This window comes from Cariama cristata, unplaced genomic scaffold (assembly GCF_000690535.1).
Source record: "Cariama cristata isolate BGI_N322 unplaced genomic scaffold, ASM69053v1 scaffold9358, whole genome shotgun sequence".
Lineage (NCBI taxonomy): Eukaryota > Metazoa > Chordata > Aves > Cariamiformes > Cariamidae > Cariama > Cariama cristata.
This window is the reverse complement of record NW_009631633.1, coordinates 5,964-29,969: the sequence shown is the minus strand read 5'-3', so window position 1 is coordinate 29,969 and position 24,006 is coordinate 5,964. Positions and strand designations below refer to the sequence as shown.

Here is a 24,006-nt window from a genome sequence, read left to right as displayed (position 1 = left end):
TATACCTATATACCAGAAAGGTTAAAAACAAAACAAAACAAAAAAAAGCATTAAAATGAATGATCTGTGCAAAATGGGAAGCCTTTATGTAATAACTGATACCTCATGCAAAAGAGAAAAAATATTTTAAAAAAAGACAATAGTCTAAGAAGCCCTGAGTCAATAGTTTCATTGCAAAGGCGAGGAACATGAGTGCTCTGAGTCCTTCCTATACATTGGTGCATATTCAAACCAGTCCAGTATTTACTTAAAACATATTTTAAAATAGGGAGTTTGTGCAGTTTCTCACATACAAATCTTGTAGGCACTTCATTCCTTTCAGCAGGCTGTATTTAATACTCAATTTCATTTAAGCTGTCAGGATAGCCTGCTGAGAATTGAATTTCTTCCACTTCTAGAATACAAAGAAGGAGGAAATATTGTAATTATTTGTATTTTTATCATACATAAGAATGCATAAGACAGAATGTAATTACCATCCTGGATTTAAATGGGACTGCCATACAGTTTTTAAAAAGTGTTACAGCATCTTTGCTAGTCCACGTTCTAGGGATGGTCTCGCATCTTATTAGAAAACAAAAATTCTGCACTAAGCCAGCAGCATGATACTAAATTCAGATCCACTCAGTGGGGATTCAAAGGAAGAAGTATCACCTATCTAAGTACACAAAGAGCTGTGAATTGCTAGATGTCTCCTAAGAGAAACAAAGTATGTTTAAACTTACCTAAACAGGGTCCTGCCTGGAATAGGATATCATCAATAGCAGTGTCACTTCTCATTGACACACCGCGGATTGCCTCAAAAATAATCTGTAAAGGTAAGAGAAAGCTTTTCATGAATCCCAGAGGAGGAAGAACTAAAAAAAATCCTGAAAGCCTGTTTCTTGGAAAGAAACTTCTATGCTCCACCAGTGGACTGATCGCCCTGGTTGGACAATTTGGGTGTGTGCTATGCCAAAGGAAGCAAATTTGTTCTCACAATTTGTTAAGAAATTGCTGTGTGTTATAGACCACTGGTAAATTTTCTCTAGTGATGTGTGGCATTTTTGTCTTGTTTTTCAGCTGAAATGTGTTGCTGTGTGTTGCCCACATGCAAGCAAGACTTGAGGGAAAAAAAGCATTACAGTATTATGTTGTAGTCTTACTGATGAAGCTAAACTTGCTTTTCAGTAACACGTGTCTTTTTTTCCTAATTGACTTCCAGGCTCTTAAGGCAAAGTGATTAAAGAAACACACAATATCTTTGGTTAGTGATCAGTGCAGTTTTGTGCCCGGTGCTGTTTCAGTCAATAGCAATTTCATCTTCCTCTTTGATAAAGAAAGTGAAGCAGGCTTTGTCTCTGGCAATACTGAAATGATGGCATTGTTGAAACCAAAAGCAGAGCTCTGGCTCTGCATCATCCCTTGCCTTTGGTGTCACCTCAGAAACACCATCCTGCAAGAAGCAGACATTTTATCACAGCTTAGTGTTTATGTCAAATATAGACAGGGCTTTAAACAGCTGAAGGAAAAGAAGTTGCACAAGTGATCTAAAGAAAAACTACCACTACTGACAGGAAATGATGGGAAAACAGCATTTAAATACTTTTAAAAAAATTTTGAATTAATGAACTATTTTCGTACTTGCAACCTATTAATGTCTTTATAAATTCCCTCCCTATCTTCATTTGTAAGAAATTACACATTACTTCAGCTTATTCAGGTGTCCATTCAATGCTATCTACATTTTAACATTTTAATTTTTTTTTATACAACCCAAAACTTGGATTCTAACACATAGTTCAGTTCAATATTCTATTTTGACTGCTTTTTGTTTGTTTTTTTTCTTACCTGGTAGTTTCTATCACTTTCATATTCTATCAGTCCCCTTAGCCATGAGATGCTTTGTTCCCCTGTCCTCCTCCACAAAGGAATCTCTTCATCATCACCTTCCTTTTTTAGATAAACACTTAATAATCCAGTCCCAGCTCCATACATGTGATAGAAAAATGTCAAGCACTGTTTTCCAGACGTTCCTCTTAGCGATCTTGAAACTAGGTATGCTCTCTGCCCATAGACCATATTGGATGCCTCTATATACATGTAGTATCCTTTAAAAAGTTATACAAGAAAATATTAGCGAAGTAGAATACATTCTTTCAGCATGTTCATTATGCTCAACATGCTCATTATCTAAAAAACTATGATTGAAACTATTTTAATAAAGATTTTTATGCCATACACTTACATTTATGAACTGTAATATTTATGATACTGTAATAATTGTGTAGCATAATAATGGCAATATTTGTGAATGCTAATATAAGAACACTTACAAGCTTGTTTATATCTGATGAAATACATAACAACAGAAAGGAATACAAAGTAAGAAAAAATAATAGCTGTTCTTAAACCAGGAATGCGCTCTGACAATTGGAATTCAGAGACAGTTGCATGTACATCGGAGGGTACAGTTTAGGCAATGGTTGGAGCTGATGCTATTAACAAAGCAAATGAATTGAAATACCTCTTTTAAATCACATATGACATCAATAATGTTTTTCTTTCTGTGATCAAGATGTGAAGACACAAGTCGGGAAAACTAGACTCTCTAGAATCCCTGAATGAATGAAAGATTGTCATAAACTCTGATCTGTGGAAAAATTAGTCATTAATTGGTGGCAGGCAAATTAATCCCCTCCTCCCCAATCCATCACCATCCTTCGTTTATTTCCAAATTGCGCAAACTGAGGTGTGTCAGAAGACTGAGGAGCGTCCCCGTGTCCTATCTGCTGCATATGGCAGCAGTTCTATGTCTTGAGATGTACACTCTGCCAGCAGGCAGTGAACTCAGATTTTGCAGCAGCTCTTCATGCAGTCCCACCACTCCCTTTTTATGGTGCTGGAGGAAGCAAGCTGCCCTTCTGCCACCACAAGCCCTGGCACTGAGACTGTCCTTGGGGGGAGAGGGGATTCCTACAGATGATTGGTGAGGCAGGAGAAAAGCTGAGAGCGGCAAGAGCAGTGGGTGGATGCTCAGGGTGTCTCTCATGATACTCAGAGTCCTACTATCTACACAAACTCCTGATGAAGACATCCCCTCTAACCCTGGTTGTAGTTTGGTATTTACACCAAACCTAGCGCAAGCCATTGCAAGGATTTTGATGTTCACTATGCTTAAAAGTTCCTTGAGTTAAAAATGAAAACCTAGAGCTCATACTACAGTACAATAAAATAACTTGCCTTTAGTTCTAAGGCCTGAATCATATTATAAACTTGTTGGAAAGACTAGATCAGCTCTTGGTTTTGCAAATGCAAATCCACGTATTTCTCAGCACATCTTGCTGCAAAGTGATGTGTGAAATAAGGAATAAACATTGTTGTCACAGGCCAGGCTTAGAAGATTCTCTTGCTTCACTAGTTCTAAAGTCGAGCTATCAGTCTCAAATCTCAGAATACATAGTGATCACCATAAACTGAAAATAGGTCTAAAGTCAGTTTCTGCCTTAGAAATCAAGAACATTGTTCTAACAGCCCATTCCTTTTTTTGACAATAAACTCTTAAGTGTTGCTTTTACTATAAGGAGAGAGTTATTGTCCTTGGAAACTCAAGAGCTGGAATATAGAGTATTTGAAAGAGGAAGAATAAAATATATTATCTAGGGAATAACCAGGAAAAAAAAAGAAACATCAAACAAACCTGAAAGTTGAATCCTTTTACGGAATTCAGTTTGGTTACCTACTAAAACAACCAGCAACTTTAATATGATGTATACCTTTGGATTATATTTTTTAGAAAAAGAAGGGTCTGTGAGACAACACAGAGATGGCCTACAGGTGCCTCTCCAAGAGTCGCACTTACATTGCAAAATAAATATTCTCAAATGAACTTTTAAAAACTTAGGAGAAATTCTCACTTATTTTAAAGCTGGTGATCACATATCTAGTTGATGAAGAAGAACTAGACAGCACAGGTAACAAAGACTTACATACAGTATGTCACCTAATTCACTCTAACGTCATCTAATTTTTAAATGGAAAAGGGACAAGAATTTCAATATTCCCTTTTGAAAGTGATTCCACAGTATCATTATTGGGAAAATATTCTTTACTTGTAAATAGCCTACATTTTCCACTTAGATAACTTAGCCAATAGATCTGGTCAGAATATGGTCAGATTTGTAAGTAATGTCTCTCATTTTTATTTCACAACACATAAGAGAAATTTTAAGCTTTAAAACTTACTTATCTCTGAAGGCTATCCATATTTCTATCCAGAATCAGCACTATTTAGAATTAACAATGGAAGAACATAATTTCTTGGTGATCTGAAATTTCAAGCCAAAGAGAAACATTCCCATCCGTATTCTCAATTCCACATGTAGGATTTTGCCATACAGTGCCACACACCATGAATTTACATCTCTCTAGTCAATTTCCATACCTTGCTCAGGATGCAGCTATTACAGAAATTTTACCAGGAGATAGGAAAGGGAGATTTTGCTGAACGTGCACAAAGCCATCTTTTTAGACAAAGAGATCAAAACCAAGACAAAACATTTGTTATTTTATTAACTAAAAGCATTTGTTACTTTGTTAACTAGAAACAAAACAGTTTTCCAGAGGAACTTGAATTAAGCTTCCATAGAGTGAGTCTTCATGTGCACAGCTGAAATAACTGTGCTTGATAATGCTTAACATAGTTTACACTCAATCACAGTTGACAGAATTATAATCGCTTTTGGTGAGCCTTTTGAGCAGGCCAACTGCTTTTGTAATCTTGCTAAAATTTTTAACAGACTGTATACATGGCTACTGTGAATAAGTCACCTTGTCTGCAACTGACTTTGTAACTTATTGAATGAATGCTAACCACTGTGAAGGAGGCAAATCCAAAGGCCTCAATTTAAATCTATGTATGCATTTAAAGTTCACAAGCCTTAGAACAGTTTAATAGATTATACTGAAATCAGTGGAGTTGTTACTGAGGTCCTCTTCTGTAGGAACATGAGCACCCAATGCAGTGATGCAGTTAATAATTTCCAAAAGTCACCAGGTACTGCCCCCAGTGTGGAGTCATTGCTGATGCAATTTTCTGTGCATTCGCCCATGCTAGTAGCAGCCCCACTTGCCTAAACACTGCAAATTACACAAGTGAGGTTATGCAGCAGATTTTCAAGACAAAGGGTCTGTGGGACTTCTTTCATTATCCAAGTTTTCTTCTAAGTTTGAACAGGAAGGTGTTCATGCAGAAGAGATCCCAACCGCTTGTTTGCCTTTTAGTTTCAGGGAATATTCATGTAAGCTATGGGTTTGGAAGAAGGCTTTTCTGTGGGGTCTGGAGAGTCATCCTGTCCTTTTTCCTCCAAAAGGAAAGAGCTACTTTAGGACACAAAGACCGAATTACCCACCTGGTCTGCAGATAATTCAGATGAAACATCACATTCTCAAATACAGCTGTGGGTCCCTAAGAAATGTGTTTACTTCATTTGATTAATAACTGTTCTGAGCAGAACAATAAAAACTTTCTCTGTGTTCTAGGTTATAATTTCAAAGTATTTTTGATTAACTGTCCATCTCTGTTCTGAAAGTTCAATGTGGAGCTTAACTCACCTACCCCAGTAGTGTGATCTCCTTTTGGTCCAGTGTAAGAAGTGGGAGTTGGGCCTCTCCTCCTGTGCCAACTCCCACGGCCTCTCTTCTTCTGGGTAAACATACACTCATCTTTTTCAAAAGTACACTCCCCGGGATTGGGCAGTAATAGATCTATAATGAGAGGACATTGTTTAAAACTGCAAAAATATGAGACACATATATGGAGAGATTGCAGGAGTAGCATATTGCATTCACTCACCTACTGAAATCACTTATATCTACCTAGCAATACTTACAGCAGTCAGAAGCTTAAAAAAGCTTGCTTCAAACTGATGTATGAAATTTAATTTCATTTTCTTCACAGCTTTGGGGAAATCTGTGCCCTAGTCTGGCTCACTAACATGTGCTAATATTCTTTAAAACATCTTGTGCAGTTTATTATCTCATCATAGCTCTTACTCTGCAATGGGCTCTACCAGTGTAATTTTCTTCACTACTGTGTCACCCCAAGCAGTTTCATGGGGTCCAGCATGTATAACATGCATATTAAATGAGTCTTGTCAAAGACTGGAGTTTCCGTGATCTGAAATCGAACACTACATTTAGTTCTCCTATGTTCCCTTGACATCAGATTCTAATATTGCATAAAACAGACCACAGAGCTGCAATTACTAGAGTATTTTCATTACTTCAATTCTGTTAGATGATGCAGAAAAGAGAAAGTTTACAGTTCAGGTGCTTGCCAGGAAGCTTCTGTCAGCTCTTCTGCTATAATCTGAATTTGTAGTTCAGGAGTAGACACTGACCTGCTTTCACCTTTTGAAAAGGAGGAAGCCTTGATGCCTCACATACTTTTTTCAGGCATTTTTTTGCTGCCATCAGTGACAAGTCTCAGAACGACTATACACTCAAGTATCAGTTCTGCACCTTTGGTCCATTTTCAGATTACTTAGGAACTACAGAAAGGTAAAACAGGCAACTGTTGGAAATGCTTTAGAAAAATGGCATCTTGTTTTATACATGTGACTTCTCTCTGTTCTTAATGGTTAGCTGCCTGAATGCATGAAATCCAATCAAAAGAGTCATTAAAAAGTTATTATTACATAGGAATATAAATGGCATGATAGATCAGCCTCATCATCATTTCAAAGGCATGACTTTATTCCGAAAAAGAATGGGATTATAGATTGTGCCCATCTCATGAGAATGATTTCCAAATTAGGATACAATGGTTGCATTGTCAAACCTCAAAAAGCCCCAGAAGAGGGAGTTTGCATGAGTTCAGAGAGGTTAGCCTGTGCATATCAGAGGGTAGTTTCGCTCAAAAACATTCAGTTCCTCCCACTACAGGAGGGAGAGTTAGACTCATCTGTCTTCATTAGAGAACTGTGGCTCAGATAAGGGACTGTGTCTTGGCCTTGCACAACTGTACTTCTGGACTAAAAAGTATAATGCTGTGCTTGGAAAATATTGCTTTTGGGTCCATTCCTGGTTTCCTAAAAGCCATTTGAAAACTACTTTTCCCTCAGATGGACTGGTTTTTGTTGTTTGGTTGGTTGGGTTTTTTAAAATTGCAATGCCCCTAAAGGAATGCTCACCCATATACAACTGCACCGTACTCAGTGAAATCAATTAGGAGTTAGCTGGTATCCCTATGAACAAAAACTGGTCCTCACTGTATATATGCTACTGCAAAAACAGAATTTATGCAATACCTATTGGAAAAAGAAAAGAGACCGCGGTGGGATGAAGGCAGCTGTAGGGCAAGCTTGGAAAATGAAGGTATGCAATGAACTCTTACTAAAAGGGGTAGCAACTGTTGGATGACAAATATACATGGTCTTACCAGCAGCCTGGCAGCTTCCCAGGCTCAATGATACATCATCCAGTGCCACAAGTCCACAGTCCCAGAAGCTTTTACACCAGCTGACAAAGACAACCTGCAACACATGAAGGAAATTTCAGGTATCTGACAAAAGCTGGCACTGTTAAGAATATGAAATTTTAGATTTTTCCAAATGTGCTAATAATTTTGACATCTAGAGAACAGAAATGTTGAATCCACTTTGTTTTGACACATACTAATACAGCCAATAACTGAAATTTCAAATCCAGTGAGGTTTAGATGCATAATTTCATTCAATAGAAAGTGTTTTCTCACTTTTATAGGCAAATGATGTATCTCTGTATGTAGTTTCCATTTTATTAGGAGAGTGTGTATTTTTTAGTGTATGAGAAAACATGACTCACTGTGGTTTTTGCGGTTTTTTGCTCCCCAAAAAACAACACGAACAGCTCAAATATCCTCATTTATCTCATCCTTTCAACCAGGAGGTTTGATCCATGGAAAAATAAATTTGAAAGAGTAATGCAGAGTGATGGCCAAGAGAAATGGCCATGGCAAAAAACAAAGAATGATAGAGATGAGATGAAACTACTGCATAAAATGGGATTATTGAGAAATTAGACAACGCCATGATATTGTAGAGCAGGAGGCTGGAAATGCTAAACATCATTCACAGTGTTCATCTGGGTTTGTGAAGATTAAGAATAGTGCCCAGGATGTTTTATTTGTTACACATTAATTCTGCTATGGAAAATACAAGTCACTCATGAGATGACCAAATAAAATGTAAATAAACCATAATATTCCCAGCTGCCCTTTTCCCAAGGTTGACACAGATCTGTTTGAATGACAGAAGACACAATAAGATTTATTTTGTGAACATATTGCTGGCAGTTTTCATTGCCTAACTACTGCAAACCATCTGTCTGACCATTGAGGGTATGACCATAATTTGTGAGGAGCTTTTCAAAACAATTCCTTTGTCATGAGGTCTGAGCTAGTGACTGGAGATGGGTGAGTGTCACTTCTAACAGCTTAATATTCTGGAACAACTGTAAACACCTCGGTTACATATTTGAGGTCAAATGATGACTGACAGTTTCATGTGGATACAAAAAGGTTGTTGAAAGTCACTCATGCATTATTTAGGATGTCCTCTTTTAACAGGCTTGGTAACACCTTCAATATGGTCATTATACTGGATTTTGCTAGATTGCTTTGCTATGTAGTATTTATTTACCCATCTGCTTATAAAACAGCCTGGGACATAACTACACTTAAACCTTTGAATCATGTAGGGGTTATGCTGCCCAGGATAGAGCAATTTTCAAAACCATTTTCCATTTAGTGGTACCAATCCTGGCAACAGTGATTATCTGTCCTGCAAACTGTTACAAATGTGGACTTGAGGAGTACCCTTGCATAGCATGCACAACTGCTCAGTGTGTAGTGGCCTAAAAACAGCTTCTTTTCTTCATTCTTTTTCTTTTTTTTTTTTTTTCTCCCTGTAGGGCTGCTCTCTTAGCCTTAGGGTTTAACAGGACAAAAAAATGTTTCCTACTTTGTAGGAAAAAAATGGTAGCATCTCTTGGAATAAAGCATACAATAAATACTGACGTTGGGTAGACGTCATTCACCAGACTTTTACTAAATGCATTCTGGTGAACATTTGTAATAAACGAGAGACATATTATAGTCCTAAACCCAAGAATCTTCAGAAAACCACACACGAAAGGCTGAGGTCAGTCCTTGTTTCTGAAACAACATTTCCACACTGTGGAATCATGTTTTAAGTGATGTTTTCCTATTGACATCATTGGGAGCAGGATCAAGTACTTTATTCTTAAATTGCAATAATTTGTTCCATACAAGGTATGCAATTACCCATTGGATTCTGCAGAAAGGCCTCCATTTCAAAAGCATGGCAACAGTAACTGCTGGTCTCTCAAAGGTCATTGAACCAGTAGCCTTCATACAATCAAAGGATCCATCTGTTTCAGTGATACTTGTAAACTTGTTCACCTGTAGCTTTACCATTACTAATTCTCCACTTGCTTTTTGTGGTGTTGAGTGACACACTGCCATGAGCAGACTTTATAATTGCACAGGGGTGGGGTGGGCGACCTTGTGCTTGGGAACATGGGAGTTTCCAGTATTTGCAAATGTACTGAAATTGTTCATTGTCCCCTTGACTTCTTTTGTTCTTATATTTTTGATTTAGTTTTAAGCAACAGGGTAGAAGATATTTTTATTCACAGGTCAAATCTATTCACTCTTCTTTTGTCCTAAATGTCCTTTTTCTGTCAAAAAATCCTTGACTATTTGAACTTTACCTACCAAAACTGTATCAATTTGGATTTACTCAGCTACTCGTTTTCACCCTACATCAGATTTCTGAATCATTTCAACAGTCTCGATAGGACTAATTTCATGATGCTTTACATTTGTTCTTGTTTTGAATTAAAATATTTCCTAGGTCAATTCTTCCAAAAGAAATTTTTATGAAGTTATGCCTTGGAGAAGAGAACAGGGAGATCTTTGTGCTCAGCTCACGCTTTCTTCATAAAACATGACAGATGAATAACACACTAATTGTTTCAGACTAGGTAACAAATCTTCCTGGACTTGCATGCTATCTTGGAGGCTAAATTAAAAACATTATCAAATGCAGGAAGTTGTTGCCTATGTTACTGAAAAATAAAACATTCTTTCCTCTCATGCCTCTTTTTGTTCCAACAACAGGACACAGCCAGGGCATTATTTTCCTTCTAAATCATTGCCCCAATTTCTAGAAGCTGGTTTGTTTATTTTCCAGTGCTTAATCAATGTTCCTGGCCTGCAGCCTCAAGGTATCAATAATCCATTCTCAGCATTTATCCTGGATTATATGAGTAAAGAACAATGCCAGATGAGAACAGCTGGCAGAGCAAGCAGGGTTTCACTATCCCATGGTGTGTTGTTGGGTTGTGCTGCAGACACTGAGTGAGGCAGAAGAGACTTCTCATCCTTAGCACTCTGCATCTCTAGAAGTAGATATGAGTTAAAACATATGCATATGAAGTTTACCTGCTTTTGGAGGAGAAGAGTAGGACATGCAGTAGGGTACCTCCAGTGTAAAGAAGGACTAATGGGGAAGCTTGTAAAGGGAGGTTTGGAGGGAGCTGGAATGAGAACAGAAGATTCCCCCAGATCTCTATGGATTCTGTGTATTTTCTTTCCTACGTTTATCCCAGAAATTATAGCTCTTACTCAATTAGACAGCCAGACCAGCAAAACAAAAGTAAAACTCTGACAGCAGGCAAATCTGGTGGCTTAAAAGCAAGCTATGCCTCTGCAGTAAATTTACCCGATTCCATCCTAGTGAATATTCCAAGGTTTAAACTGCATACTGTATATCAGTGTAGACACAAAACTCAGTCTGTCACTTAGACATGTATTTAGGCTATAAAGGAGAAAGGCAGTTACAGTGGAGTCTGAGGTGGGTTTTTGTGACAAGCAACTGTTGTAACTTCCATACAGTGACACAAAACTCAGTATTACAAAATCCAAAAATAATTCCAGCCACAGAAACAAAAGTGTGACAATACACAAAGAAGCAGTCAAGATGTTTTCACAAAACAAGGAGCCTGACTTTTCAGTCAGTTACACTCATATACAGCCATATAAGCGTGTAATCCAGGGACCCATCACCAGTACAGGGCATGTGAGAACCGTTCTGATTGTCCCTGGACTGTTTGACACAAATGTTATCAGTGTAGGCCAAATGACTTTTAACTAGCTTAATTAAACTAGATTTTAAATGGCTTGTTTTTCTTTGGCTTAGACAGCCAGAAACTCATTTATCAAGAATGCAAGTAAGCTATTAAGCCAAAATTAGAATGTCTGCAAGGTTCTGTCCTTTAAAATAAATTGATTGAAAATGGCACTTGCCAGGCAAGTTCTTGCCATGTAAATACAATGAGCTTCTGCAGGAAAAATAATGGATTATGAAAGCTTCTACATAAATAATTGGATGACATTGTTTGAACAAATATTTTGGAAAATCTTTCCTGTCCAAAGGCACATGGGTTGCAGAAACAAACAATGAAAGAGAAACATAAAGCTAACAGAACCTGTTGACTCTTAGTGCTACATCTATATTCACTGGATTGCACTGTCTAGTAGAGAATACTGCCTGCACAGAAATGTATACAGGACACCGATATCCTCAGCTGTCCCCCAGGGCCCTCCTAGATTTCCAGAAATCTGCTATTATGGCTCTATTTGCTTTTCAGTGAAACAGTTTCCTTGGTTTTTTTTATAAGAGGGAAAGGTTCTTGCCTTTAGACTGAGGAGTCTTGGCAGATGATGTGACAGTGCAATATCACAATATTAAGTACCCAGAAAAAAAACTGAGCAAAAAAAGGAAGTGTCAGTTAAGTATCTCAGATACTAAAAGGAGGTATGTAATATTTCATGCAGCATATCTCCTTGCTTAGCTACGGTGAATATGCAGGCCACTTAGGTAACACTTTCTAACCCGAATAATTTTTAGTTTCCAGTATGTCATTTCCAGAACCATGTATCAAACACCCCAGACAGTGGGGTTCACGTTTTGCAAGCACTAATCCTACTATTTACAGACCCTAACATTTGTATTTTAAATAGGCATTTCCAGTGACTGTTCATTAAGAAGTTTCTTGTTTTAGAGGTGAGAGAAGGAAGGACAGAAGGGCCATACTAAAAAACTGCAGCTCATTCCAACCTCTTTAGGTTGCATACCTTATTGTGGAAAGACTGATCAAAGGTTGTGTCAGAACAGTACCAGAAAGCTCCTTTATTTGATGCAAGTGAGAGTTTTTCAGAGGAGGAAGAGAAGAGGACTAGGATGTCTGCCTCCTCCACTTGGTACCTTACTGAAGAACCATACCCTTTATACTAGTGACTCAGTCACAGCGATCTAGGACTTCATCATATATCCAAGATTGCTTTAGTCATTTACCTATGACTTTGGTGGACAAGCAGGAGACACAAAATTCTCAGCAGCACAGAGAAATTCTAGAATAATTTAATATTAAGCATTATTACAGTGATGACGTGAGAACAAAGGTCCAAAGACTCTTATATCAAGCCCTAGGAAGGCGGGGGAGTGATAATGGATGTTTAGAGAAAACAGTACAAGAAACAAATCAACCATAAAGAAGCTGTTTTGCCGTTATATTATGTTCAGCCCTCAGAGAACTGAAGAATTTGCTGAACTGCAGGTCACACCTGTACCACTGTGTTTAAGGTCACTGTGAGGTCTATTTTCCATGTTTTGCCTAATACTTTTTTAAAGGTAGGTATACTATTGGCCTCCACAGCATCCTGCAGCAAAGGATTTCAGTGTTTAGTCATTCCTGACAGAGTCCTCCCTTTTATTTGTTTTAAAACATGTAATTATTGAAGTGCAACACTCAGTCACTTTTTTTGCTTTCTCACAACTGCAACTAAAATTAGTTATGGAGGATGGGTGAAAACGAACAGAGGAACTCAAGGAAAGAGAGTGAGGAAAAAAAAACATCAGAGAGGAACAGAAGTAGATTGAAAGAATGAAAATGCAAGAAATGCTGCCACAACTACTCTTACGGAAGTAGGGTGGACTGTTACGATGCCAGCTACCTTTCTGAGGACTTGGCTTTTAACCCTGTGGGAAGTATATAAGCCCTGCAGTGCTAGGTAACATTGTAAAAACTTGCATGAATCGATAATCAACATGAGATGTTTGCTTTTGAAAACCTGAGCTTCAGAATGGTGACCCAAATCTAGCAGAAATGAACAGAACTGATGTAAGTAGACCCCACTGCACTCAAACCTTCACTTTAATCTAGGCATTTGGACTTTGTTGTGAAGTTGCATAAAAGAAGTATCTTTCCATGCTGGGGTATACATACAAATACACACACACACACACACACACACACTATTAAAATGCAGATTCTTGCTCCACAGTGCATGTGAGTATTTCTAAGTTACACATGCCATACATGAATTTTTCTTTCAGTTAGCTCTGACATTTTCCTGCCATGTATTGGCCTGGAAGATCACTTTCAGTACATTCAATCAGATCAAAAGAATCTACATATTTCAAACTCAGATTTTTATGCTGCCCTTTAAGAGGTTTATACAACAAAGCATGAAGGGTTTCATTTATTTTAAAAAAGGTTAGGAATTTTTTTATTATTTCTTCATTCTCACATTTATTCCCTGGGCACTACAGAGTACAAAAACAATACTGTATGTGTATAGGATCATAGGTACTTACACTAAATAAAAGAGCGAGTGCCTCAAGTACAAATTGAGAAATCAGGATTTTAAATTTCCTGCCTTCTTACTAGCATTATACAGCACATGTATTTGCAGTATGTACATACATATAAATACATATTCATAAACATTTATGACTTGCTTAGCTGGATCATACCCACCTAACCTTTTCAATGTGGTATTTTCAAAGTGTCATATTAAAGCCTGTTGGCCAGCTCCATGTTTCCTGCTCACAGAACTCAAGCCAACAATCTGTGCCAGACTGCAGTTAGCTAATTCAAAAAGAACTTGCAAAAACCATTACACAAACCAAGAGATGAAAATCTGAGCCTTTTTATTGTCCTGATGCAAACAAATACATTATCAAAATTAAACCACATCAGATGGATTTTATATTGTTTTCAAAGACTTGTATTACAAAGTATTTGTAGTAGAAGAAAGATGAAGGACATAGGTAATCAGGTATTTTAGAACAATTGTTTTCTGGCTGCAAAATCATTACGACCTTCAGAACTCCCTCACCAAAGCAGCATAATGACTTGCTCGCTGACTTTACTGACCATTAAGGAACAGCCAGGAGACTGTTTACTGTTTCTACAGGCACTGACCCAATCTACAAGTCACACCCAGTAACAAGAAGTTGATCAGCCAAACTACTGTGCATACCTACTTCTTATCATCCAAGTCCAGGCATGATGCATCTCAGAAAACTATGATAGGCACATCAGCCACCACCACTGCATTACAGGGAAGGTGGTAGTGCTATCTTATTTTAAGACCACTGCACTCCATTAAAATACTGTTTTTCACTTGCTTATAACATTGCCAAGACACAATGATTTCAGCTCAGACTTTCCATGCTGGGTCCTTGCTTCAGGCTTGTTTTGGAAGATCTAAGCCAAAACAGTTCCATCAGTTCTGAGAACAAGGCTAGGAAAAAAGGTTTTATTTTGCCCCTATTAAAAAAACTCTTTGAAAAGCTTGGGCACTCCTAGGCTTTGGAATGGGAGCATGAAAAGTGTCAGGGTTTGGTCTTTGTGCCAGAACTGTGCTTTCTGTCAAGTCATTAGTTTTTGAAAAACTAAAATTTGTAAGAACTGGGACAAGTAGGGCATACAGACTGGGTCATGGACAGGATTAGAGGGAAAAAAATTGGACTGTCCAGAGGTGAGGAGCCAGGAATAAGATGGCGAATGGGCGGGTGGGGTGGTTGCTGCCTATGGAGCAGGATGGATAAGACAAAGATGCATCAGTGAGGTGGCAAGAGATGCAAGGACAGGTTGGAGGAGACAAGACAAGAGAGGTCAAGCTCCAGTGAGCTTCTTTCTCTCATGTCTGTCTGTACTCTCTCCCTCCAGAGCCTGAAGTGTAAGCCCTGACTTGCAGGTTCCCACCATTCCTTGCTGTCAGGCAAAATGTGCTCTGATGCACCTCCACCGCTGGCCTACATTGAAGATGGCCACTGAAATGAGTGTTGCTTGTCAGCTATCTCAGTAGATGCTAGCCAGGCACACCTTTACAGATAACTAGCCTAAGCGTTTATACAATGCCACACAGTCCTCCTTCATTTCCTTCTGTTGGCTTGGAAAAGAAGAAACAAACAAAATAAACCATGAAAGGACTTTTTAAAGTATTAAGGTTAAAGAGTTGGTCATGACATTGGAAGGAAAAGCCAGAACTGGGTTCACTGTGCAACTTCACTCAAGCCTGCTTGTGAATGTTACAAGCAGACAACCTATAACTACACCAGTTTTTCACCCTTGCCTTATGGCAAGCAGACACACGCTTAAACTTTGGTATCATTTGTCTTTTGTATGCTACCTTCTCAGCCATAAACATAACTTGATAATACTTTTCCATATTAACATGCTTTTGAATTTCACCCATTGTCTTCCAGGTACCATTTATCTAAGGAAAACTTTATAAACTGATGGTGTACATACATACACAACCAACATGAAAACCATAAAACCATTATATAAAGTTCAGCACATTATAGCTTGTGCATGATTTATTATGTACTAGTGGCATCTACTACACATACAAAACTGCAACTTAATCCCTATTCTAAGCCTAATTTAATCTTGGAATCCAGGAAAAAAGTGTGAGAGAATAGGTTTAAACCAAGGCTAAGGTAGAACTTCACAGTGAGAGAATAGGTTTAAATCAAGGTTAAGGTAGAACTTCACACCCAACCCCACCTCCAAATACATAGTTATTTGGCTAAGGGGTATCTGAATTACAATATGCTGAACACATGCTGAGATCTCTAAAACCCAGTAAATGTCAATTTTTGTGATATTTGAGGATGCCTCCTCAACAGAAACATTTTGCAACTTGTTTCCGCAGGAAAGAAGGCTTTCCTATCACAAGACCTGAAGGACTCACTGAAGGTTTCTGAGAATTGCCAGAGGCCAACAAACCCTCCTGCTGCAGAGCACAGGGTTTCTTCCCTCCTGCAGACCTTTGGGCTCAGAAGCAGCAAGGATATTCCCTTGACTTCTCTATTCTCCTCTGTGCTGCTCTCCACATCTGTTACTGCCTACAGACAGATTGGTAACTACAGACTTGAAAGCTGCATTTCATGAAAAGCTTTCCATCCCGGGCAAGTGTCTTCACAAGTGTTTTAGATATACTTATTTCTAGGAAAACATAAAAATAGTTCTTCATAAATTCATATTGGAAGAGATTTTCCATGTAAATGTCAGATGCTCAAAAACCTGCCACCTCCAAGGCTATAAACCATTTTTAACAGTCATGCTCAGCTGTTGTCACTATTCATACAGTGTATTACGCTGCACATGCCACTGAACCTTTTTAGAAGTAGTAAAGAAATACGTAAACAGGAGATGGCAAAAGTATGTTATAAGCTTGCCTTTTTAACAAATACCTTCTCATGATTTAAAAGAAAAGAGAAAAATACTTCTCTGCAAATATTTTGGGATGATACTATGACAGACTTTTCTATCATTCACTTGCTGGGCAGTAGTAAATTATTTTTTTTTCTGTATCAGTTGAAAGAGAATTAGAAATTCTATTATGTTTTATGTATAAAAATACGTACTTTAAAATCGCATCAATTTTTAAGGTATCAGATATGTGAGAGAAAACATTAGCCAACAATTAGGACTGAATTTTTCAGCTTAAACTTCCCTTTTAACACAGTTAGGAAACTTTTTTTTTTTGGTGAACTTTTTCTTTTACAGTATATTTACTTTGAAGAGAAACACGGTTTTTTGCCCAATAAAAGTTAAACTCAATAAGTACTGCCATTTCAAAAATTACTTTATAGTGGGGAAAATGCTGAAGATGTTTGTCTATAATTTAGAAATACCTGAGTTACAAGACAAGCTTTCATTCATATGTTCATAGTACTATCACACTCTGAAAAAAAGCTGGATTTATCTCAGTGTCATCAAGTAGTGATCCGTCTGGTCTTCCTTAGATGACTCAGGATGACTCCCATTACAGGAATCAGGATAACTGCAGAAGTAGTGCCTACACAAATTTGTGTGAAAGTCAGTCTTTGTAAAAAGAGTGGAGATGAGGAATAACAGCAGCTTGAGGACTTACTTGGGAGATGATGTGAAATTTATGTTATTCTTATTAACTTGCTGAGATAACAAAGCGACTACTCCAACCACACATTGCAAGTACTTGAAGTCCATTGCTCTAAATTACACTGACTTCTGGTCTCATATTTTAACCCAGTGGCTGAGTTTAGGAAAGTAGGATCAGCTCCCCATTTTGACCAGAACTTACCAGTACTGACTTTTTAGATTAATTAAAACCTGTAATTGAGTACGTAGATGTGAATCACATAGGAAACAAATAAAAATTAATGAACATAGATCCTGCTGAGAAACCAAGACACAACCATCTCTCATTAGAGCTCCTCAGGTGAAATCTCCACAAATACTGTGACTACAGTTAAGGACACCAGGGCAACACTGCCCCGTTCCTGTTATGAAGCCCCTTCATCAGGCCTCCCATGGGTGCCAGGCTGCGAAGAAATACTCTACTCCCCACTGTACTGCCTAGGGAACTCTATTTAACTTGCAGGTATAGTTCACTTAGGACTAACCCCCAGATAACAAAGGATCCTGGGAGGAGGAGGTAAGGAAAACTTCCATCCAGAATTTGTCAGATTTGTAGAGTTGGCTCTTACCTTGCAAGGCATAGGCTTTTTGAAAGAGATCTCAGCTTGAGTCCAAACTCCCCTTGGAGAGTCCAAGACAGACCAGATTTTCTCTTGAACGACATGATTCTCCTCAAAGATATAAACAGCAAGAGTGCCACTCATTTTGAAAAACCCATATAAGGCATAATAAAAACGCAGACAAAACTGCAAGTTTCCTGGCAGGGTCGGGCCATATAGACGTCCAATGTACCCAGGCTGTGACGTAAACTTTGTGTTCGCCAACAAGTAATAACCTGCAAGACAGCACAATTATTAAATATTTCTAATAAGCAATTAGCACAGCTGATCTGCTATTAAAGCAGCTTCCATTATTGCATCAGACTTTGGTTATAAAAACAGTTTCTACTGACAGGAAACAGATTATCACACTCTGTTTGAAAGGAAATAAGAATTTTTCTGAAACCATCTCAGATACTTCAAGGTAAACTGGCACATGGCTAACTTAGTAGAAATAAGCACTTTTCAAATTTACACTGAAAAATTCCCTGGCCTGCTGGCCTCACTGGAAATCTGGCTGTTTCAAGGGTACTCTGAGACCAAAGAATGAACGATGGAGCACAAGGCCTATTATTCCCTGCATCAAGTTTAGAGGTGAGACTTTAGCATATATGATCAAGAACCATGAATACTCTACACAAAGTGATGTGTGAGTTTCAGAACTTATTAGCAGGCCTTTCACTATGTGGCTTCACTACACAACATTTCACAGTTTTCCCTTAAAAAAACAACTATCCTAAGCCTGGAAGAGCTAAGAGCCAACCATTCCTCTATATTAAAAGCAACGTATTAAGCTACTATTACATTTGCTCACATATTTTTGTGGAATCATCCCTTCAGTGACTACAAATCATTATAGTGAAGATACTCTGATTTATGGCCCTGTGTGACTATCCAACAGGTGACCTCCCCCCTTTATATGTGGGGAGGGACAGATGGAGTCCCAGCTAGGACAGAGTGGTTTGCAATGATTTTTAATTGCACAGAGTTGCAGTGAGGCAATCTAACCAGTGTACCGATGACATTATTTAATAAAGTGAACAATGATACAACAGGTTAACCTTTATATCCAGTTTGACTCTTCTAGCGAAAAGGAGTTTTTATTTACCAAACCCAGTAGTGTGATCTCCTGCTCTATACACATTACGCTTCACTTTCACTCTGCTCCATCCTGGGCTGTCTTTGTGATCCTGGTAAAAATTACACAGATCTTCCTCAAAACTGCAGCCTGCCTGAGCAGGATTGAAAGGAGTTCCTAAAAGACAGAAGCATATGTTCTGTTAAGAAGAGCACAGTATAATAAGCATAGGTATTTGAAGCACAAGGATGCCAAAGTATACTCTGTTTCATCTTTCTTTGCATTACAGAAAATGAGCATGTGCAAAGATGCTACACATATATAGTGCAAAGTCACGATGACATCAAAATGTCAATTTTCTATCGCGTGGGTGTTATTTTCTATTTTTTTGCTGGAGCCAGGAAGAAACTTCCTTCACAGCCCCTATAAAATATAAATAAGTGATAGCTATGAAGAGAAGATTCTTCCTTCAGGATACAATGCACAAAGACATTCAGACCATTTGTTTTCATCCTGCTCCTTCATTCAAAACATGTTTGGACAAACTGAGTGTCAGCATACCCGTGTGTGTGTATGGGTGTCATATTCTCATTTCAGTTTCCAAAGAATAACTTTCTAACATCAACGTTTAATATTCTTTTAAACAGCACTTTTTAAAAAACCCTTTAGTAGTCATGTATAATGTGTGTGCATATGCATGCCGTAAATATGTAAGTCAAATAGCTTTTGGTTCATGTACCACCTCGTGGCTACTGACCTCTGGAGCTATGCCTCACACATTTTAGCACTGCAGCAAAGAAAGCTGCACCATTTATACTGAAGTTGATGAAAAGATAAGCTAAGCCCCCTCAGCCCCACTGATGGCTCCCTCTTGACCTGCAATGTGGAATTCATTGGTCAGGATTTGCTTTAGTCTGAACACAGCCCTGGTGAATGGATGCTTTTAAGTAAAGCATTTCTACTTCTTTAAAAGCCTCATCAGTGACTTGTACCAGATGCTGGGGGAAGGAGGGGCACAACCTAAAGCCATCATGCAATTTTTGACTGTGTCAGGAGTCAGGACTCTGTGAGCATCGCCCTACAGAAGCACACACAACCCTTCTGCACGGAGGCTAAGAGAGACTTCCCGGCAAGGGTAGGAACACAGGTGAGAAACTTCAGGAGAGGCAAAATTTTGGCTTTGGAGAGATGCCTGTGGTCTTTTCAGCCTCAAATAAGCCAGATCTCAGCACTACCTGTGTGTCTTTCTCTGCCTACAGAGAAAAAGGAGGTAGTCCTGGCCTCCCCTCACTGCTTTCCTAGCTAAAGAAAACACAGTTGGAGCACTACCAGATCCATGCAGCATTAAACTCATCTTTTGATTCATCCTTTGGTGAGCAAGTTGAATACTCTGGTACCTCTGCCCTCCATTTGGCTAACACTGAGTCCTTTGTTGACCAAAACTTCCAGAAAAATAAGGAAAAAACTTTATGCTGTTATATGCACTGCTACAGCTGAATACAATGAGAATTAAGATCTTTTGCCTTATAATACCTCTGCTCAAAACAACTGAAGATGGAAGTAGAAGGTAAGTGAAGGATTAACCAGCTTTGTTGAATTTCTACAAAATATAAAGCAAATGATTAGCACTCATTTCTCAGGGAAAAAAAAACCAAACCAAACCAAACCAAAACTTCAAAATCAGAGTTAGTAGGCAAAGCTTTAGCTGAACCTATCAAATTTACCAGTCAGAGTAGATCTGAACTTGGGCTGTGACAGCATGACTAAATAGGGATTGGGGCAGAAAATACGACAAAATCTATCCCGTACATCAACACATATAAGCCATCTGAAAATTAAAATGGAAAACACAGATGACCACACAGCTCCAGTCCCTGGCATACTGCAAACATAACTTGGGATTTGTGTTGCAAAACAAAGCAAAAACAAAAACATTGAGGAATTAATGAAACAACTAGATTTACTCAGCCAAGAGTTGTTGATTAATAACATATCTGGAATCTACCTCCTATTGATACTTCAGCAGTGCAGGCAAAGCTAGTAGAGACTCCAAGCAGATAAAAAAAGGAAAAAAATCTCTTTTTCCTTGATCACTTCAAAACATTAGCCAAAAATTCAAACCTGTGACCGAAAGAATGGATGGGATAGGTGGGAAACCACTAATCTACTTTTGACTATTGCTTAACACTATGGTAACACGCAAGCAACCAGTACACAGCTGCTCAAGAGGTTGCACTCACAAATGACAAAGTCCTTCATCCCAAGTGCCTCTACAGCAGATGTCAAATGGATTCAGCTGGCTTCTGCTGCTCTGAAAACCTGATAAAAACCTGACAAGCACACCACTGTCCGAGATCAATAATACCTCCTAGAAGAGTGAAGATAGAAAGGCAAGGCTCCCATTTTGGCTCTGAAGAACACCTCAGGGCATGTGGCATAGAGGAAGATATTCCCTACATTGGCAATAATGAAAAGCCCAGGACATTTTCTTCCTCATACCATCACACCTAGGGAAGTCCCCCTCTCTTTCTGTGACAGGCCTGCAAGTGGTAATCTGTTCAAAGGTCGGGGTGATGCAAATACAGCATTCAGTCCAGCACTTCAGTTCCAGATTCCTGGGGCAAGGTCTTTGGAGAGGAAGCATTAAGGAGTGGTTTCTAGATCAAATGAATAGCATTGTGTTTATCTGCTGTTCTGTCACCATGAGGAAAAGGAGTCCAATGGCGCGGATCAGTTGAGAAGGTAGCATCTGCACATCACTACCAAATACTGCACATACTGACAGATGGTTCAGAGAGGCAAAGCAAAGGGGGGAAACAAGGAAGGTAAACAGCAATAAGAACTCATACCTGTCTGATTGCTGCAGTAAACCGGAGAGAAAGAGATGTCATCAAGGGCAACGTAACCTCCCTTGGCACTATTGAAAGCAACTTCAAATATTACCTGGAAATTATAATTGTTTGTTATTTATCTACCATATACACAATAATAATTTTGGTACACATCTTATTACAGAATTCTGATCGGATGTCCCAGATAGACTCCAGGGCTTCTCAGACAGCACTGCAGGTGTTGGGATAAATTAAATTATATCACTTATTAGGGATATAAATCAGAGCCTGACCCTGGCACCAGATCTTTGCCCACTCAAGGTCAAGGAAAAATCAAGAGGAACACAGCTCTTCTGCTGCTTTATGAAGCATCAATTTTAAAGATGCAGTAAGGCTACTGTCATGATACCATACAAAGCCAGTGTTCAGGGTCATCAGTCTGTATTGACTAGAACTCCAAAGCTGTCTAATTATTACAGTATCTACAATCTATCTGGATCAAGAGCTAAAAACAAACTGTGTGGATTACTCTGCTGTTACAATATTAAGTTTTACTGTTTTCTCTGAACATCCTCAGACACTGAAACCCATGCCTTGGCATCAGCTGCAGGGAAGATTTCCTTTAAAAAATTTAGTTAAGATAAGAACCAGAAAAGCTATTGCTGCGTTTTGTTTACCACAAAATCAAACAGTGTTTGTACTTAGCCATTCCCAAGGGACATCATTTCCTCAAGTAAGTGGAGGACAGTCCATAACTGTTGAGGAAGTGTCTTAAAATTTCTCTTAAGTATCAAAGCTCTGAATTACAGGAAAACTTTGAGAAAAGGCCTGAATAACAAGGCAACCCTAGGGACAAAACACGGATATAAGGACAAATGCTTCCAGAGTGAGATCCTGTACAGTGATAGCAATGCCTATGATGTCTCGCCTAGGGACAGGAGCCAAACTAGGAGAGTTGTGAAAGAATCCTGAGTGATCTCCTTTAGCCAGATGAAACAAAGAGGAAGTCCCTCTTGAAGCAACTGAAGAAATTATTTGCAAAGTTTAACCTTATTTCTATAAAGTTATCTCTAAAATAATGACTGTGTTGGATTACATAAAAATTCCTTGAGCACAATAAAAGCCCATCTTAGCCCCATGTCTTGTTTCCAACAGAGGTCATCTACAGAAGGAACTGAGAACAATGACAAGTTTTCAGTTCTTCTTCCCTCACACTGCATTCCTGGTGGATTCTTTCTTTCCCATTAATTTGTCTAATCAGTTTTGGAACTGATCATAATAATCGTGTCCATAGTTAGCTATGGAAGTGAGTTCTACAGTTATGTGATGTAGGAAAAAATCCTCCCTCTGGTTTATTTTAAAACTGTTACCTGTTAATTAAGGATTTGGAACAGCAATATAAATTATGAGAAAAAGGGAACAGTTCATCTTTTCTGTGTCATTCACAATTTTTATGAACATCTACCATATTCTACTTCAGTCATTTTTTTTAGAGGCTGAATACGGTTATTTCATTAATGTAACTTCTCCATACTTTTGACTGTCTCCATCTCCCTCTTGTAGTTCTAGGATACTCTTTTTTAACTGAGAGGGTTGGAGTTGTATACTCTGGTGAACACAGTGGTACCCCGTGTATTCATCCAGTGGTACGACATCCTCTCTTCTGCTGTTTATTCCAGTATAGACAGTTTCCAATATTCCAGATGGTTTTATGAATGCCAGTATGAACTGAGAAGATATTTTTGCAAAACTAACCACAGTAATGCCAAGCTCTAAGTGATCATTAATTAATTTCCACCTTTAGCATTAGGACTGTTTTTTCCCTTGCATGTTACATTACATTTATTGAAAACTAATTCACTTACCATTCGGTATTATGAGACCTTATCAGATCTAATCTCCTTTCCCATACCATTTGAAGTCTGACAATTCAAATGGATGACTTGTTCACCGACTTTACATATTATAAAAGGACTATGTAACATCTGATGAAAATTAGCTTTACCCCTAATAATTGCTGAAAATCTGCAGGCTTATGGTGAATTAACAAATAACTTACATGGAGTTAAAGCAAGTAGAATGAAAGCTGATTTATTTGTAATCCTAGTATTAGAAATATATATATATAGGGAGAGAGCGTATACATACATATTAATTATATATATTTGTATAAAATCTATATATATTTGTATAC

General features: G+C 38.3%; 1 protein-coding gene across 1 annotated transcript in view; it reads right to left on the bottom strand.

Moving 5' to 3' along the window:
- Positions 1-332: 332 nt before the first annotated feature.
- Positions 333-24,006, bottom strand: part of MAMDC2 (MAM domain containing 2) — a gene marked incomplete at its 5' end in the record, with an annotated part of 29,195 nt that continues 5,521 nt past the window's right edge. Inside the window, 8 exons of the mRNA XM_009706033.1 lie at positions 333-394; positions 726-810; positions 1,831-2,090; positions 5,593-5,745; positions 7,421-7,514; positions 17,874-18,139; positions 19,012-19,158; positions 21,831-21,924. Coding sequence (XP_009704335.1) covers positions 333-394; positions 726-810; positions 1,831-2,090; positions 5,593-5,745; positions 7,421-7,514; positions 17,874-18,139; positions 19,012-19,158; positions 21,831-21,924 — 1,161 coding nt within the window. The remainder of the gene's footprint in view (positions 395-725; positions 811-1,830; positions 2,091-5,592; positions 5,746-7,420; positions 7,515-17,873; positions 18,140-19,011; positions 19,159-21,830; positions 21,925-24,006) is intronic.